The sequence below is a fragment of the Psammomys obesus genome, unplaced genomic scaffold (assembly GCF_907164565.1).
Source record: "Psammomys obesus unplaced genomic scaffold, mPsaObe1.curated_primary_1811, whole genome shotgun sequence".
Taxonomy (NCBI): domain Eukaryota; kingdom Metazoa; phylum Chordata; class Mammalia; order Rodentia; family Muridae; genus Psammomys; species Psammomys obesus.
Window position 1 is genome coordinate 12,194,594 of NW_026585686.1, and position 18,324 is coordinate 12,212,917.

Genomic DNA, 18,324 nt, shown 5'->3' on the forward strand with positions numbered 1-18,324 from the left:
GAACAAAGACCCTGACACTGAATTCATGTCAGAGACTGTCCCTGTTCACATTACTATGGAACCCACTTGCACAGTGAGCTGCCATGGGCTACATATGTGCAGGGGTTCTAAGTTATCTTCATGCATGGTTCTTGGTTGGAGTATCAGTCTCAAAAAAGACCCCTGTGTCCAGAGGTATCTGTTCTGTGAAGTTCCTATCCCCTCCAGATCTTTCTATCTCCCTCTTTCTTCATAAGATTCTCTGCACTCTGCTCAAAGTTTGGCTATAAGTCTCAGCGTCTGCTTAACACCCTACTGGGTAGAGTCTTTCAGAGGACCTCTGGGGTAGGCTCCTGCCCTATTTTCTGTTTAATCTTTCAATTTTCATCCTGTTTGCCTTACTGAGTGTGGTTGATCATCTTATCCAGAGTCCTCCTTGTCTAGCTTCTTTAGGTGTACAGATTTTAGTATGTTTATCCTATATATATGTCTAATATCAACTTTGAGTATATACATGTGTGTCTTTCTACTTACTCAGAATGAAATTTTCTAGTTCCCACAATTTGCCTTCATGATTTCCTTGATTTTAATTGCTGAGTAGTAGTCCATTTTGTAAATGTACCACATTTTCTGTATCCATTCCTCTGTTGCTGGACATATGGATTGTTTCCAGTTTCTGGCTATCACAATGAAAGTAGTGCTAAGAGGAAAGTTCATAGCACTAATTGGCTTCAAGAAGAAATTTGAAACATCTCATACAAGTAACTTAATGGCTCACCTGAAAGCCCTAGGGAAAAAAGAAGCAGACACACCCAAGAAGAATAGATGGCTGGAAATAATCAAACTCAGGACTGAAATCAATAAATTGAAAAATAAAACAATTCAAAGAATCAATGAAACCAAGAGCTGGTTTTTTGAGAAAATTAACAAGATAGACAAACCCTTAGCCAAACTAACTAAAAAGCAGAGAAACGGTATCCAAATCACCAAAATCATAAATGAAAATGATGGCATAACAACAGATACTGTAGAAATCTAAACAGTCATTAGGTCTTACTTCAAAAGTCTATAATTCACAAAATTTGAAAATCTAGATGAAATGGACAATTTTCTTGACCAATTTCACTTACCAAAGCTGAATCAAGACCAGGTAAATAAATTTAATAGTCTTATATTCCCTAAGGAAATAGAAGTTGTCATCAAAAGTCTCCCATCCACAAAAAGCCCAGGGCCAGATGGTTTCAGTCCAGAATTCTAGCAAACCTTCAAAGAAGAGCTAATGCCAATACTCTTCAAACTATTACACAAAACAGAAACAGAAGGAACATTACCAAACCCATTTTATGATGCCACAGTCACCTTCTCTACCTAAACTTCACAAAAGCTGAACAAAGAAATAGAATTTCAGGCCAATTTCCCTTTTGAACATTGATGCAAAAATACTCAATAAAATACTTGCAAACCAAATACAAGAACACATCAAAGATATCATCCACTATAACCAAGTAGACTTTATCTTAGGTATGCAGGGGTGGTTCAATATATGGAAATCCTCAATGTAATTCACCATATAAACAAACTAAAAGAAAAAAAAAAACACAAGATAATCTCCTTAGATGCTGAAAAAGCATTTGATAAAATCCAACATTCATTTATGTTTAATGTCCTGGGGAGATCAGGAATACCAGGCACTTACCTAAATATAGTAAACGTTTTTCAGTTACTAAGTTCTTTATATATTCTGGATATTAGCCCTCTGACATATGTAGGGTTGGTGAAGATCTTTTCCCAGTCTGTAGGCTGTCATTTTGTTCTGATGACAGTATACTTTGCTTTACAGAAGATTTCCAGTTTGATAAGGTAATGTTTATTGATTGTTGACCTTAGAGCTTGAGCTGATGGTGTTCTGTTCAGGAACTTTTCTCCTGTGGTAATGCATTCAAGGCTCTTCTCCACTTTTTCTTCTAACATATTTAGTGTGTCTGGTTTTATTTGGGGATCTTTGATCGACGTAGACTTTACTTTTGTGCAGGGGGATAAGCATGGATCTATTTGAACTCTTTTAAACATGTAGACATCCAGTTAGATCAGCCAGAAGGCTGAAATAGCAAAAAACAAACAAACAAACAAACAAACCTAGGAGCCTAACACAGAGGGCCTTTGAAAGCCTCTGCCTTGCAGACTATCAAAGCAGATGCTGAGCCTGATGGCCAACTGTCGGGCAGAGTGAATGGAATTTTATGTAAGAAGTGGGAAATAGCAAGAGCTGGAGAGGACAGGAACTCCACAAGGAGAGCAACAGAACAAGAAAATTTGAACACAGGGAACCTCCCAGAGACTCATACTCCAACCAAGGACTATCCGTGGAGATAACCTAGAACCTCTGCACAGATGTAGCCCATGGCAGGTCAGTGTCCAAGTGGGTTACCTAGTAATGGGAAGAGGGACTGCCTCTGACATAATCTGATTGGCCTGCTCTTTGATCACCTCCCCCTGAGGGGGGAGCAGCCCTACCAGGCCACAGAAGAGGACAATGCAGCCACTTCTGATGAGAACTGATAGACTAAGATCAGAAAGGAGAGGAGAACCTCCCCTATCAGTGGACTTGGGGAGGGGCATGCATGCAGAAAGGGGAGGGAGGGTGGTCTCGGGAGGGGAGGAGAGAGGGGCTTATGGGGGGTTACAAAATGAATAAAGTGTAATTAATAAAAAATAAAAAAAAACCTGATATCACTCACAATCTCCTGAAGTAATGTAAACACAGCTCTTCAGTATTAGCAGACCCACTGGCTGAGAATATTGGTAGCACTGAGCAGTCTGCATTTCCAGTCATCTGGAACCTATGGACACATCGTGTTTTACTCTGGGTGTGTGTCTTTTACTGGTGTGAGAAAATGCAGACATTACTATGATGTCAAGATTCATTCACAATCTAAAAGTTCTGTATGCTATTTGTCTTTTCCTCACAATACCTATAATTTTGCCTTTTTTTCAGATGCCCATACATATGGAATCAAAAGTACATAGTCTTTTTAGATGGACATTTTTTCACTTACTCACTCCTACCAAAGGCCTCTCCATGGGTGATTTTGCCATGGATTCATAACTTGTTTCCTTATCAAATTTAAACATTTCATTATCTGAACAATGTGTTACAGTTTGTTTATTTATTCACCTACTGAAGAATATATTTTTGGTTTTTCCAAGCTTTTAAAATTATGAATAATATTTCCATAAATATTCATTTGCACCTTTTTTATAAACCTAAATTTTGAACTCACTTAGGTAAACACTAATCCCATGACTGCTGGATCCTAAAAAGAGTAGTTTTAGCTTCATGTAATATTGCCAGGCTCTCTGCCTACTGTACCATTCTTCACAACTGCCACAGTAAAATGCCAGTTGCTTTTCTGCTTGTTAACATCATGCAGCATTGGGATTTGGGGTTACGAATAATCTAACATATGCAGTATCTCAATTTTGTTTAAATTTTTGCTACCTTAATAATATTGAAAATATTATATGTTCTAATATTTTGATGAAGTGTCTATTTAGTTCTTTTGACCATTTTTTCAATTAGTGTGTTCATTTTTATTAACTGTTGAGTTTTAAGCTTTCTTTGTCTATTTTGGACATGTAATTTGCCAAATGTGTCTTTTCCAAATATTTTTCCACAATCTGTGATTGTCTTCTAATTTCCCTGATGGTGTATTTTTCAGGGCAGAAGATTTAAATTTTAGTGAAGTCCAGCTCATCAGTTATTTCTTTCATAGATCTTGCCCTTTTTGTAACAACTAAGATGTTATCACATACTCAAAGTCACTTAGATTTTCTCCTCTGTTATTGTTGAACTATGTATTTTATCTGTCATTTATTCTGTGTTGATTTTTTTTGAAATAGTATACAATGCATGCCGTATTTTTCTTTTCGTGTGGCTCTTCAGATATCACAGCACCCGGACTGTATGAGCTCCATACAGTTTTTGCCCTTCTTTGGTTTATGAAAGAGCTATTGCCTTAATGTACATGGGTCACTTCTCTCCTTCCACATCTGTCCTATTGATCTGTTTTTCCATGATTTGCCTAATGCCATACTGTCTTAATTATTGTAACTTTATAGAAAGTCTTAAAGTCAGATAGCATCTGGCCATTGGTTCTATTAAGGTTTTTATTGTGTCAAACATTTTATTCTATTTTCTTCTCCACATAAAATTTGAAATCAGTTTACAAAATAACTTTTAATATATTGATTAAAGGCATTGGATTTATAAAACAAATTTAGAAGAGCTACATCTTAATATTCTTGAGAGTCTACTTATCCATTAAATTTGCATTCCTATCAGTGCTTCATTATTATCATTCATTAGAGTTTTCTCATTTTCCTTGCTTAGATGTTATACATGCTTTGTTTGATTCATGCTTAACTGTTTCATTTCTGAGAGGTACTGGTGTATAGAGTATTAAATTCAAAATATTCATTGGTGATATAGAAAGGCAATTTAAAGCTGTGTATTAAGCTTACCTCCTATATTCTTGTGTATTACTTTAATGAAAAATTCACACTTTTATAAATTTGGGATATTCTATGAATTACTGCTCTTATCCATTTAGCTTGATTTATATCTGTCCCTATTCATTATTCCTCTGTTATATACAATCAAGCAAGATTAAGAAAGTTGCTAGCTGAACCTCAGGAACATAATCTGCAAAATTCCCTCTCAGAGCTCAAACAGCATGAATTGTCTGCAATGTCATTCCTGAAGTAAAAAAAAAAAACATTTATATTGCATGATAATATTTCTCATATATAATGTTCTTTAAACTCCAGCAAGAGGAAAAAAAATCAGATCCTTGTAACTTCTGTCTATTTTTGAATGTTTTCTGCCATCTTAAGACATTGTGATGGTGGCCCATTGGAAACAATCCAATAATCCATGTTGTAAAAAAACAAGTTAAATCATTGACCATCTAAACAATGAAAAAATAAGTAGCTGTTAAAAGTGAAATAAGACAGGCTGCTCTTTGATCACCTCACCCTGAGGTGGAAGCAGCCTTACCAGGCCACAGAGGAAGACAATGCAGCCACTCCTGATGACACCTGATAGACTAGGATCAGATGGAAGGAGAGGGAGACCTCCCCTATCAGTGGACTTGGGAGGGGCATGCATGGAGAAGGGGAAAGGAGGGTAGGATTGGAAAGGGAGGAGGGAGGGGGCCACGGGGGGGATACAAAATGAATAAAGTGTAATTAATAAAAATAAAATAAAAATGGAAAAAATGAAATAGGACTAAAGAGCTAGCTTAGAAATGTTCTTGAGTTGTGATCATGTAGACATAATATAAATCCCCAGAAGCATGTAAAAGAGCTGGACATGATGACTCATGCTTATTATCCTAGTTCTGGGGAGAAAGAGACATGTGAATTACTGGCAGGCATGTCAGTGAATTCAAGGCCAATGAGAGAACTTAATATTAAAATAAACACAATGGACAGACCTTTATAAATGGCATGTGTGGTTATCCTCGGAATATGCATCCAAGCATACCTGCACACACACTAACAAACACACACACACACAAAGGTGAGGCAAATACATGCATTTTGTATACTATTTAAAATGAAATAGCAAGGTTAATTATAACCATTATATAGAATATATGACCGTGGTTTGAAAAGAAAATCCTAATATATTAAGCTATGTAGAAATATCGGAAGTGTCACATAATATGCTATTATATATGATTATTGAAGTCAAAGGCATAGCCAGGGCAAGTCAGAAGATAAGAAGAATGGCCATTGTTATGAAAATAGTAATGACAGTATTTTTAAGTAACTTCTTGGGAAGAAAAATAATAATATTTCAACTTAAACTTTAGCAAATATCTACTCTTTTCAATGCTGTCAACAGAAATATGGACTTTAAAAAAAGTAAAAACATGTTTGAATGGAGCTTATGGATATACAATGCTTTTTATATTGTTTATTATGAAGGGTCACGTGTGGTAGTTGACCTTAAAGAAACAGCCATATCCTCGTTGAGATTACCACTGTTGCTATAATGAAACACCATGATCAAAGCAACTAGGGAGAAAAGTGTTTACTTGGCTTACACATCCATATCGCAATCCATCATTAAAGGAAGTAAGGACAGAAATTCAAATTGGAGCTTATACAGAGGCCATAGACGGGTGCTGCATAGTGGCTTCCTCGTCACAGCTTGCCCAGCCTGTTTTCTTACAGGACCTAAGACTACAACTTTAGCCTAGGGGTAGCAACAATCACAATGAGACGTGCCCTTGCACATCAAAAATCACTAATTAGAAAAATGACCTACAGGGTTGCCTCCAGCCTAGACTTCCCCAATCTTTTCTCATTTGAAGCTCTGTCCTCTCTGATGACTATACCATATGTCATGTTGACATAAAACCAGCCAGCACAAGACACAACAAGACTGACATCCACATGAATTGACAGACTGTGACAAGAAGTATAAGACCTGCACAGTTTCAAATCAGAACAGCTTCTAAAACTGACAAAGGAATTGACACAAAGTCCCACACCTAACCAATATGTTATTTATAATTGATACCGCTTGGAAAGACAAATCAGTTTTCTCCAGGGGAGTGCCACTGGGTATATCAGCCACACTCCTAAGCAGGCCCCATACCTAGTAGAAATTGACAAAAAAATTGACACAAATATACTCAATGCTTGTTTGTTTGCTTGCTTTTTTTTTTTTTTTGAGATTATAATATAGTTAGGTCATTTTTCCCTTTCCATTTCTTCTTCCTAACCTTTCCACATACTCTTTCTTGTTCTCTTTCAAGTTCATAGTCTCTTTTGTTCATCAATTAATGTTCTAAAATACATATATATATATATATTCATAAATATAACTTAACTAGTCTATACAGTTTTATTTGCATATATGTTTTCAAGGCTGATCATTTGGTATTAGATAACCGATTGGTGTGCTCTTCCCTGGGGAAGACAATTTCTTATATCTCCTGTTTAGTTCTGTCTGTAAGGTTGAGTTCTATCTCCCATCTACTTTGGAATGTATACTGTTATCCTTGTTCAGTTCATGTTTAGGCAGGTATTTTGGTGAGATGTATGGGTATAGATCTTAGATTACTAGAAGACTCAGTTTTAGAGCAAATTTTCTTATCTTCTGTCTATTACAGTGTTTCTGGCCTCACTTTTACAATGGTTCCCGAGCCTTGTTCGGGGTGGGGGAAGATTGTTGTGTGGATGTATCTACTGGGATACATCCCAATCTCTCCATTTTGATTGGTTATGGTATTCTGTAATGTAAATCTTTGCGAAGATAATTTTCTTTGATGAGTAGTCATATATATTCATTATAGGGACAAGTATTAAAGCTGTTGTTTACTGGCAATGTATATATGCCACTACTGTACTTTTAGGGTCATGATGCCATACTGCTGGGATGTTGTGTTTCATAGATGTTATAGCCAGGTAGGACTCTTGGTTGTTTCCCTCCTTTGAAAGCTTGTGCTCTGCATTCTGGTACCATAAAAACTAGGAAGAAGGTATTTAGGTTAGTTCCAGCTCATAGGGTTCTGGGCCCTGAATCTGAAATACATGCATAAGGATGTACCTTCCACACCATAGAAAAAAGTAAGGGTAATAGCATAGTTTGTAATGTATGGAGAGTCTCTTGGATGACCTTGACTAATCACTCAAAGAAAGAATTTTTCATGTTTGTTTTTGGGGTTTTTGTGTTTTGGCTCATAAAGGGAGCATTGCCAACACAGATGGGAAATTTAAATTTAAACTATATATGTATATTTATATTCCATTATGTGTGTGTTTAGGTAGATAGTAAATGATATGTTTATTTGTGACTTTTTTAGACTCTTTACTCTTATTCTACCCTCCTCTGTTCTAATTTTGTATTTATCTGCCTCGTCCCTTCCTAATTACAGCCCCTCTTTTCTCATTTTTTCCCTAAGATTACTTGTACCCTGCTATTCCCCTCTCTCTTGCTCCCTTACCATGCTCTCTCTCTCCCTCTATGTGTGTGTTTTATTTTGTTTTGTTATTTTTTGTCTTACTAATTTCTCTAGGTTTTGTTTGTAAGATTTTAGTTTTTAAGTTTTGTTTTAGTCATTTAGTTTTTGAGAAAAAGGAAAAAAAACATGAAGTTGGATAGGTAGGGAGTGGGGAGAATCTTGGAAGGAGATGGGTAGGGAAAATATGATGAAATATATTGTTATGAAATATTTAATAAAATTAAAAATATTTATTTGATCATTAACAAAGATAAATGAAGGATAGATTTCTGGCATTTATTTGATAATTATACCAATAGAATTGCATATAGGTTTTAGAATAAATTTCTAATATGTGTTTATCTGTCATCTGTCTGTTTTTCTATCTATCTATTGATCTTGGAAGTAGTATTTTTTAAATACCCACACACAGTTATTTTAAGACTAGCCTATCATTTGAAAACAAAAATTTAGCTCCCCTTTCTTGAATGGCTCAAAGTGTGAAAAAAATGAACTTTGTATTAAATATCAGCTTAAGTCTGAGGAAATGCTTCAATGGTTCAATCACTTACCACACAGGGTGGAGGATCGGTGCTTGAACCACCAGAACTTGCATGGTGCAGGAATGGTGGCACATACCTATACGGAGTTGGGCAATGAAGACAGGATGATCTCCCATAGCTTACAGACCAGGAAGTGTGATGTGACACAGTGGTGGTTACCATGTGATCTTATCTCAAAAACAGTGGATAAGAACAGACACCCAAGATTGCTTTCTAACTTCCATGTGTACACGGTGGTAGACATGCACTGGCACTCACACAACATACCTAAACGCAAACACACACACACACAAGCACACAATTAAAACTAAACATTGATTTCTTTGGTAACTGTTGGGTCTAATGCATCTTTTGACGTTATATATATATATTATATATATAATATATATATATATAATATCTATATTATATATATATAATTTTTTTTCATGGCATGCTGTTCAAATATAAACTGTGGTTGCGCTTATCATTTGTGCCAAGAACATAGCAGATAGAACAAAGAGCTTCTGACCTAGCTGATTATTTTCAAAAATCTTTCTTTATTCTAATCAAAGTCCTATTGTCAGATGCACCTACTATATCTCAAGCATTTAATTTAATCAGCACCTTGATCCATTTAAAAATATGACCATTTTCATGTTACATTTGAAGATATGGAAACCCAAAGAATCTCAGGTCTGTCTAACACTAAAGCATCTGGGAGTTTACATTGTTGTGGTTCAGCAGCCTTCTGCAGAGCACCTGCTGGCCTGATGGTCCCCTCTGTTATCTGATGGCTATGTCTCTACCCAAGACACAGTGTTCCTAATTCTATTATCCCATAAGAAAGTTCACATCCTTGATATCATGTAGTTTTCTGTTGGGTATTAAATCTTATTGAGTTTATGTTTGTGAATGATATGTCCTTCATGTGCTGTCATTCTAATGTCATTTTATTTTTCATAATATTTTAAAATTGAGCAGTTTCTAACATATGGAATATAGTCAGCTGTATTGCTGAAATTAGGATGTCATTCAGTTAAACCATCAAAAAATCAATGGAATTCTAGAGACCCCAAGTTATTAAAAAATAAAATATAAATTGAATATTTCAGGCATGAGAGTAAATAGCTTTAACAAATAACACAGGGACTTGTATCTAATGAATCAAAGCATACTGTTCATAATTTTGTGGTTTTATATCATTTGTTAACTACTTGCATAAAAACACTCTTTCTTGGTGAACTGTAGAACATGCATGGATGCTGCTTCATTTCATTCTTTTTCTTTCTCAGACAGGATCTCACTCTGTAGCCAGGTTGGATTTTTTTCTTGCAGTGATCCTCCTTCCTGTCTCCCAAGTGCTGTGATTACAGGAACACCCTATCAGAGCTTTACTGATGACATTGTTATATTTATATATACCACACCTCACTGAATGTTTTAAAAACTCAGTAACATTTTAGTGAAAGTTAATGCACACAGTATTATGAATGTGGGTTATCCTCATACATGGTTGATAATGGGAAGATATTTTCCTTTCAATGGGAAGATATTTCAGAGCTGGGCACAAGATTGAAAGGAATTTGTTATTGACATTTTTGTGAAAGATGTAAGTTCTTAAGAAACACACATGTCAGGATGTTAGCAATTTTTGGCAGTTAGCACGATTAGTTTGAGAACTCAGGATGGTAGTTCCAAATTGTTGGTAATTTAAAGTAATCAAACCTGTCTGAAACAGTCTTCAAAGGTTGGTTAAACATCTTATAAAATTCATTAGCAAATCCATCTGGACCAGAGTTTTCTCCAGCTGGGAAGCATTCATTACTGTTCTTCATTTCTCATGGTTTATTATAGGTGTGGTTTATTCTTGGGGTTTGTGGATAGTTAGATTCAATAAATGAATTAAAATAACTGTTTATTATATATCAAAATATTCTTCTATAGTGACCACATATGAAAATGTTAGGTAATTAGTTTTTACATATCTCATTTTATATAGATTTTTTGTTTTCTATGTACATTTAAATTTTTAAATGGTAAAAATTATGACTGTTTTTAGAAAAATCTTAACTCCATTACAATCTGATAGTAAGATGTAACTTTCTGAATACATAAGTCTTCCTAGAGATGCTTAATTCTATAAGCTGGCATATTAACATATTCTTGATGAATTATAATGAAAGAAAATACTCAAAAGCATGTAGAAAAGGTCATTTGAATATATGTTCAGTTAAATTTCACTAACATTTGTTAATCCTTATTTTATGACATGTATTATCATATGTTCTAAAAATAAGTATCAATAAAATACAATGAATAGTTTATAAAAAGGAAATAAAGTAAGAGACATAATATGAATTGTATTAAAGTTTGGTAAATGAAGCAAAAGAAACCGGGACTGAGTACAGGAGTGGCCAAAACAGAAGAGCTCAGATCTCCCTCCATGTTGTAAAAAGCTCCAGACATGGATTAGGCAGAAAGAGAGAACCTTCTAGGCAGAAGAAATTGGAAGAGATAGCCCAGAATATTCAGAAACATGTCCTTGCTCTCTTTCCTCGACAGTGTCAGAAAAGAATTGCTGGGTCTGACTTTCTCAGCATAAAATTATAAATGTGCAAAGAGTACCTTCATGCCATAAGAGAAATCTCTCCTGATTTGGGGACCAGTTTCCTATAAATCTCTGCTCCACTCAGGCAAGCACAGAGGAAACCTAAAAAAGATGCAAATCCTTCCATGCTCCACTGTGTGACTCCACAGAAGCTAAGAAGCAGAAAGTGGAAGGTAGCTGTCAGAAACACCGGGTATGTCTTGGTTACATACACTTAAGCAGACATTCTTTTTCAGGGGATCTAAACTTGATATATATATATATATATATATATATATATATATATATATAAAGTTTCCTAAGAGTACCTCAAGGCTGAGTCTACTCATGCCAATGCAGTTGCTGTTGGCCTCTGTCATTGACCTGTCATTTAGTGGTACTTTGCTCTCACTCATGACCAAGGATCATATGCATGTACTAAATCACCTCTTTAGATTTCTTACATTAAAAAAATAAAGAGATGAACAAATGGAAATAGATGAGATAGAAATAGATGAGATCAGCCTATTAGGACATATGATCAGAAAATAACCGATGTTATTTTCTCATCAGCTAGGTTAAAAAATAAACTTCGGCCAATGTTCCTGTCAAAATTACTAAACAGGCCACAGTGTGCCACTGGCAGACTTCATTTAGGCTTAAAATGTTAGAAAGGGTCAAAGAACGTTAGACAAGGGCATTATGCTGAGCAAAAGCCTCTGTTTCCTCCAGGGACGAAAGAGTGCCTTTTAGTTTCCCAAGGCATTTGTCGTACTAAATTCATCTGAAGGGGCTCTTCCCACAGAGCATAGACCCTGTTGGCTTGTACAGTTTGGTCCCCTTCACAGCGTGGGGTAATGTTGGTGAAGGAGAACCCTTCTTTTATAGAATCACATACAGAAATATATGAGCACATCTGCACACATACAGCTATTTCACTCAATTGTTTTAAAAAACAATTTGTACTGAAGGGAGGGAGGTAATTAATGAGTATCAAGACTAACTCCCTTAAAGGGAACACAGGCAGGTCATTTTACTACATATTTATTACATATAACTGACCTTCAGATGACAGCATGCTTGGAAGAAGGAAAATAATACAGCCAGAGACAACATATCTTGTTCTGTCTGGCAATCATTCCTCCGGTCTCTGAGACAATGAATTGGACCAGAGGAAATGAAAAGGCAGAGAAAACACCTGGGAAAGATTTCCAGACTGTAAACACCAGTCACTTTTGAGCCCCTCCTGCTGCCGTCGCTTCCTCCGGAAGCATACGGAAACATACGGGCACCATCCCTCCCTCGTGCTGCCAGAAGAGACGCAAAGCCTGTTACCTCTGAGGAGCCGTTGAAGGTTTGGAGTGTGAGTCAACGTGCGAAGATGTGGTTCCATATTCTTCCTGGCCTTTCCGCAATAGGCGTGTGCTTGATCATCCCCGGGGTGTCCACTGCATACATCCACAAGTACACCAACGGCGGCAAGGAAAAAAGAGTTGCCCGACTTCATTACCAGTGGTATCTGATGGAACGAGATAGACGCCTCTCTGGAGTCAATCGCTACCATTTGTCCAGGGGCCTGGAGAACATTGACTAAGGAAGCATTTTCCTGGCTGATGGAAAACCAGAAGTTGTCAGTTATGGTCATCTGTTCCTGCTAGAAGTCTATGCAGCATAGTATATACTATACACGTGTTACGTGCTGCTTAATACAAAATTAAAAACTCTGCTGTAAATGAGTAGTGTTGTTTCAGTGCTTGAAATACTACTGGTGGTAGAAGAGAGGGGTTAAACTTGGAACTTCGTGGTCCCCCCCCCCCCATGGGAGTTTAGTTTTCTTTTAGACTTGGGTAGACATTTAGTATTAAGGTATACCCACACCTTAGCCTCATATTAGGGTGATTTTCCCATTTGCAAGAAAGGGTACCTTAAATATACAATAAAATTAGAATATTTTCTCCAGTCTAGTGCAGACTTTTAGAACATGTCACCAAATTTTGATTCTCTGAGAGTTTGGGGAGATAGATTTACTATCAAGAGAAATTAGAGTTAGAAAATTTACGTTCAAAGCTCAGCTGCCATCCATCTGCTTCTACCATAAAGTACAGTTGATGCTCTGTTTCTATCACGAAGAAACCTTTTTTAAAATTTTTTATGTTTATTTTATTTTAATGGAGTTTAAAAATAACCTCTTCACACTAAATATTCAAAAATAATAAAAAGAAAAACAATCAAACGAAATTTGCACTTTTCATAACCCGTGGATTCTTTTTGATGGCACCCAAGCAACTCATTTTTTCACAGAGGACGCTAGGGACACCAAACATACCTTCAAAACTATGGCTTTGCAAAATATTTGTAGAAATTCCACTCCTTCATAGCAACAGTTTCCAGTTACCACTTGCTAAGCATGTCCTAATAATTTAATCAGTATTTCCTCATCAATAAATAGATGTGTTTCATAGGTTTACTGGATTCTACCCCTGAGGTGCTTTAACAGCCAACTTTGTTTCTGTGAAGCTCCACATCTGAGCCATGGTTCTTTTCTATTCTGATGGCCCACATCAGAGAAAATATTTAGCTTTATAAATAAAATAGTCTTCTAAACTGACACAGAGTTAACAATCTGGACATGGAAACATTCACCAAATTACACCATATTGTGAAATTAGGGAAGTCGGCACCTGGGGTTCTTTTCAAGATAAGGGTAATAGAGTTGAAGAGAAAAAATGTGGAAGCTGTCCCAGTATTAAGTCAGAGAATGACTTTGACATTCTGATATGTTCAGAACACTCAGTACCTTCTTGTCCTGGTCATCAGCATCATGTCTTTGTACCTTTCCTATCATGCTATCCTTTTGAACCTGTGCTTCACTGGATCAAAATGGAATCTTCCCTAGAAACCCTTAATGTCTTTTCCACTACTGCAAAATACAGACAAGGGCACTTCATTTTTCTTTCTTTTCCCTGCCATCTACATAGACAAAGACTCTAGTCTCTCAAGGTACTCTCTGGGAAGATATGCATGTCCCTATATTTCTTCCTATATTTAGTGGCCAATGAAATTTTAATGTAGCATAAATTGAGCCATATGACCTTCACCACTTCTAAACACTTCTTGGTCTTAGAAGGTAATTCATTCTTGAATACTTGTCCTGAGGAATCCACCAACACCAAATGTGTGCATTCTCTATAGTTTATATCACTTGTGCTATGTGTAGAAATGCTCTAGTCAAGATTTGAAAATGCTGAATCATGGCAATTCCATTTTGAACTCTTAAAAAAGCATTCATGGTGCATCTTTTTTTTTTAACTTTTCTTAATTACACTTTATTCATTTTGTATCCCTCCCCATAACCCCCCCTCCTAATCCCACCTTCCCTCCCCTTTCTTCACGAATGCCCCTCCCCAAGTCCGCTGATAGGGGATGTCCCCCTCTCCTTCCTTCTGATACTAGTCTATCAGATCTCATCAGGAGTGGCTGCATTGCCATCTTCTGTGGCCTGGTAAGGCTGCTCCCTCCTCAGGGGGAGATGATCAAAGAGCAGGCCAATCAGTTTATGTCAGAGGCAGTTCCTGTTCCCATTACTATGGAACCCACTTGGACACTGAACTGCCATGGACTACATTTGTGCAAGGGTTCTAGGTTATCTCCATGCATGGTACTTGGTTGAAGTATGAGTCTCTGGAAAGACCCCTGTGTTCAAATTTTCTGGTCCTGTTGCTCTCCTTGTGGAGTTCTTGTCCTCTCCAGATCTTACTATTTCCCACTTCTTTCATAAGATTCCATGCACTCTGCCCAACAGTTGGCCATAAGTCTCAGCATCTGCTTTGACAGTCTGCAGGGCAGAGCCTTTCAGAGGCCTTCTGTGGCAGGTTCTTATAATGCCTACAATCTTTTACATTTCTATTAACAGTGCACAAGGACTATTCTCTCTCCACAAATGCTTACTTTGGTTGTCTCTTGTCTTTATAATCGGCATATTTGCTTCAAGATAGGACTTCATAGTGATTTTGCTTTTATTTTTCTAGTGATTAAAAATAGTGATGGTTGTTTTGAATATATTACCAATTGAATGTATTTTTGGGAAAGTGTTTGTTTGGAACACTAATACATTTAAAAGTTGGGTTTCTGTCTTACTGAATTCTCTATGTCCCTTATTGTTTACAATATTTACTCTCTATTAAGTGTGTGATTACAAACTTTCCCATTCTTCGGGCTTTTCTTTGTCCATTTTGCTGATTAAATCTTTTATTGATAAATTTTACTTATTTTTCTTGAATTCTGTGGTTTATTCTTGAACTTCACATATAAAACCTATGATGGAACCGTGGCATTGAATTTTCTAATTTACTTTTCAGAGTAAAATGATATTTTGTTTTTTTGAAATCTCTTCTTATACATGGATGTAAAGATTTACTGGCATTATTAATTTAATATGTCATCATCGTCCTTGGATCTTTACAGTTCTTGTGTCTAAAAGTAATTGGGTAACAACTTGAACATATATATATATATGGCTCTGTGTTCCCATTTGGCCACAAGTATGTTTTAATTTCTATTGCCCTGTCTAGCTTTTCATTTATAATAAGGAATATGCTTCAGGCTTATTCATTTTTCAAAGTTCTTTTAGCTATAGGTTGTGATTTGTTATTTTCTTTAAATTTATAATGCCTCCTTTTATTCCTGTCTCTGTACATTAGAATGTCCACTGGAGTTGCATTGGTTCTAAAGATAACATCTCAGTACAACCATCTGACCAATAATAATTATGAAAAACTAGACTTGGGCTACCTTTTCAAATATTTGTGTCTTTTATTAAGGTTTCTATAATTTGCAACTAAAAGAAAATGATACCCTATTTGTTAAATTTCTCATAGGTAATTATTTTAATGCTATCATAAAGTGGAAAACTCTTTGAGTTTCTTTTTGGGTAATTTAGTGCATACAGAAACATAGCTGATGTTTTTATTCTGGCTGTTTTCTTCAGCTTTCCTAAATGCATTCATTGAAGCAAGTTCTTTTCAACTTGGACGCCTTTATATATTCTTCTTTGTTTATTCATGCAAGGAAATAAAGTATTGTTTTGAATACAAGCCATATATGCATTATTAATCTTATTAATAAGATTTTTGATCTTAAAGGAAAAAATGCTTAGTTTTTCACCTATGTGTATGGTGTGAGCACTGAGTTTCTTTTAGATGGACTTTTATGTGGTGAAGTACATCCCTTCTGTACCAGTTTGTTGAGAGTTTTCATTGTAAAATATGTTCAATTTTGTCACTTTGTCTGCATCATATAGATGATAATGATTTTTTTTTTTACTCTGTGTTTGAGGTTTAGAGCTGCCTTTGTTGGACATGGAGTCTGGACCTTTTAATCAGGCATGCAATTATGTTTGCTAGTATTTTGATACAGTATTTGTTATGGATGTTGATCTTTAATTTACTTTTCCTCATTGATTGGATATTATGGCTAATACTTACCTAATACAACAAGAGCATTTCATCTTTTAAATTTGGCAAAGATGTTTCTTCCATAAAATGTTTGGTGCAATTCACCAGTGAAGTCATCAGTTCTGAGGCTTTGCTTTTTGTCGCCTGTATTACAGATTCAACTACCTTTCTCATTATCGCAGTGTTCACATTTTCCATTCTGCTTAATATGATATATTTCTTGGCAGTCATATGTTTCTTCTAGATCATTCAATATTTCTGTTTTTTTTTTTTTCATTTTCATCTTTTCTGCATGTCTCTGTGTTTGTGAGTGATGTATGTGTGTGGTGAACTCACTTGAGTGTGCAGAGGTCCCTTTTACCTATGGATTGCTGCCATACTGATTTGAAACATGGTCTCTCATTGACCCAAAGCTCTCCATTTCCAATAGGCTGGATGACTAGTGAGTTCCAGGCCTCGGCCTGACTCTGTCACCCAGTTAGTTTTTGCTTCAGCTTGTCTAAGATTCTTCACCTCTCTATATATCTGAAAGAGTTAAAACATTTTGATTGGGAGGTGTTCTAACATTCTTTCTGTACTTTAAACTTTCATCCTAATGTTCTTCATGATTGCTCGAGGAAATCTAACAGCTTTTTATGAATGTGTTGTACAAAGAATTTAGCATTTATGCTGCTTTCAAAATTCTCTCTGTCTTTTACTTTTGGAAATTTGCTTGTCAACTGTATCATTGATGTTTTATATCATTAAATGTGATTAGAGATCTTTGAGCCTCACACACCTGGATGATCTTTGGGAGCCTTCTGGCATTATTATTAAAACACACACATACACACACAAGTAAACACACTTCTGAACAGGTTCCTGATATAGTGCACTGAAAAGTTTGTAGGATCTTCATATTTATATACAAAGATAATAAAATATATACATGTTTCTGTATAATAAACATTTCAGTAAAGGTTTTACATCTTGGTGCCAAGACTGTTAAGAACTTCAATTATTACATTTTTTAGGAAGTCATTACAAAGCTGAAAAATTAATCAATAGGCACATTTACTTTCAGTAAGTAAAAGACTATTTACCTTAGTCAATAGATTTTGTTTGTTCTTTATGAAAATAATTCAATCATTAATTGATGTTGTACTGAGTACCTCTTATAAGTTTTCTCTGTGTGTCATAGCTAGAGAAGCCATTGCCTGAGTTATGATGCCATGCAGTCACTGATATCCACAGAATGACAATTTTTCACTGCATTATACTGATGCCCATTTCACAGCCCATTTCTTTTTGAAATGGCATATTTTCTCCCATTGAGCATTGTGTTGTCCAATAGGATTTCTACTCCTACATACAACAAAGTAGTACTTAAAATATGACAAGCCCAAACTGTTCTGTTATGTGAGTTAAAATAAATATCAAAGTTGGAGACCATGTGAAAAACAATGTAAAACATTATGCTAAAATTTTATTGATTTTATATTTAAATTATGCTGTTTGATATTCTGGGATTTGATAAAAATATATCTTTTAAATTTTGACTCATTTTCTTTTTTCTAATGCATTTAACAGCAGATAGATATTGTACATAATCTTTTACTTTATTACCTCTAGACAATACTGATCTAAAGTATACCTTTAAACAGTGTTTTCAAGTCACATTCAGCCATAGAGTCTGTATTCTAAGCACTTGAGATGCTAAGGCACAGAATTAGGAGTTAAGAGGTAGCCTGGGCTACATACCTAGA

General features: G+C 35.7%; 2 protein-coding genes across 6 annotated transcripts in view; both read left to right on the forward strand.

Moving 5' to 3' along the window:
* Ptprd (protein tyrosine phosphatase receptor type D) overlaps positions 1–18,324 on the forward strand; it is a gene marked incomplete in the record, with an annotated part of 2,622,804 nt that overhangs the window by 1,580,133 nt on the left and 1,024,347 nt on the right.
* Positions 12,508–12,720, forward strand: LOC129693258 (NADH dehydrogenase [ubiquinone] 1 alpha subcomplex subunit 1-like). The gene has a single exon (XM_055629991.1). It carries the CDS (start codon positions 12,508–12,510, stop codon positions 12,718–12,720), a length of 213 nt encoding a protein of 70 aa, XP_055485966.1.

What these genes read in the sequence shown, in the direction of transcription:
- LOC129693258 (XM_055629991.1), top strand. Translation starts at nt 12,508, where the DNA reads ATGTGGTTCCATATTCTTCCTGGCCTTTCCGCAATAGGCGTGTGCTTG.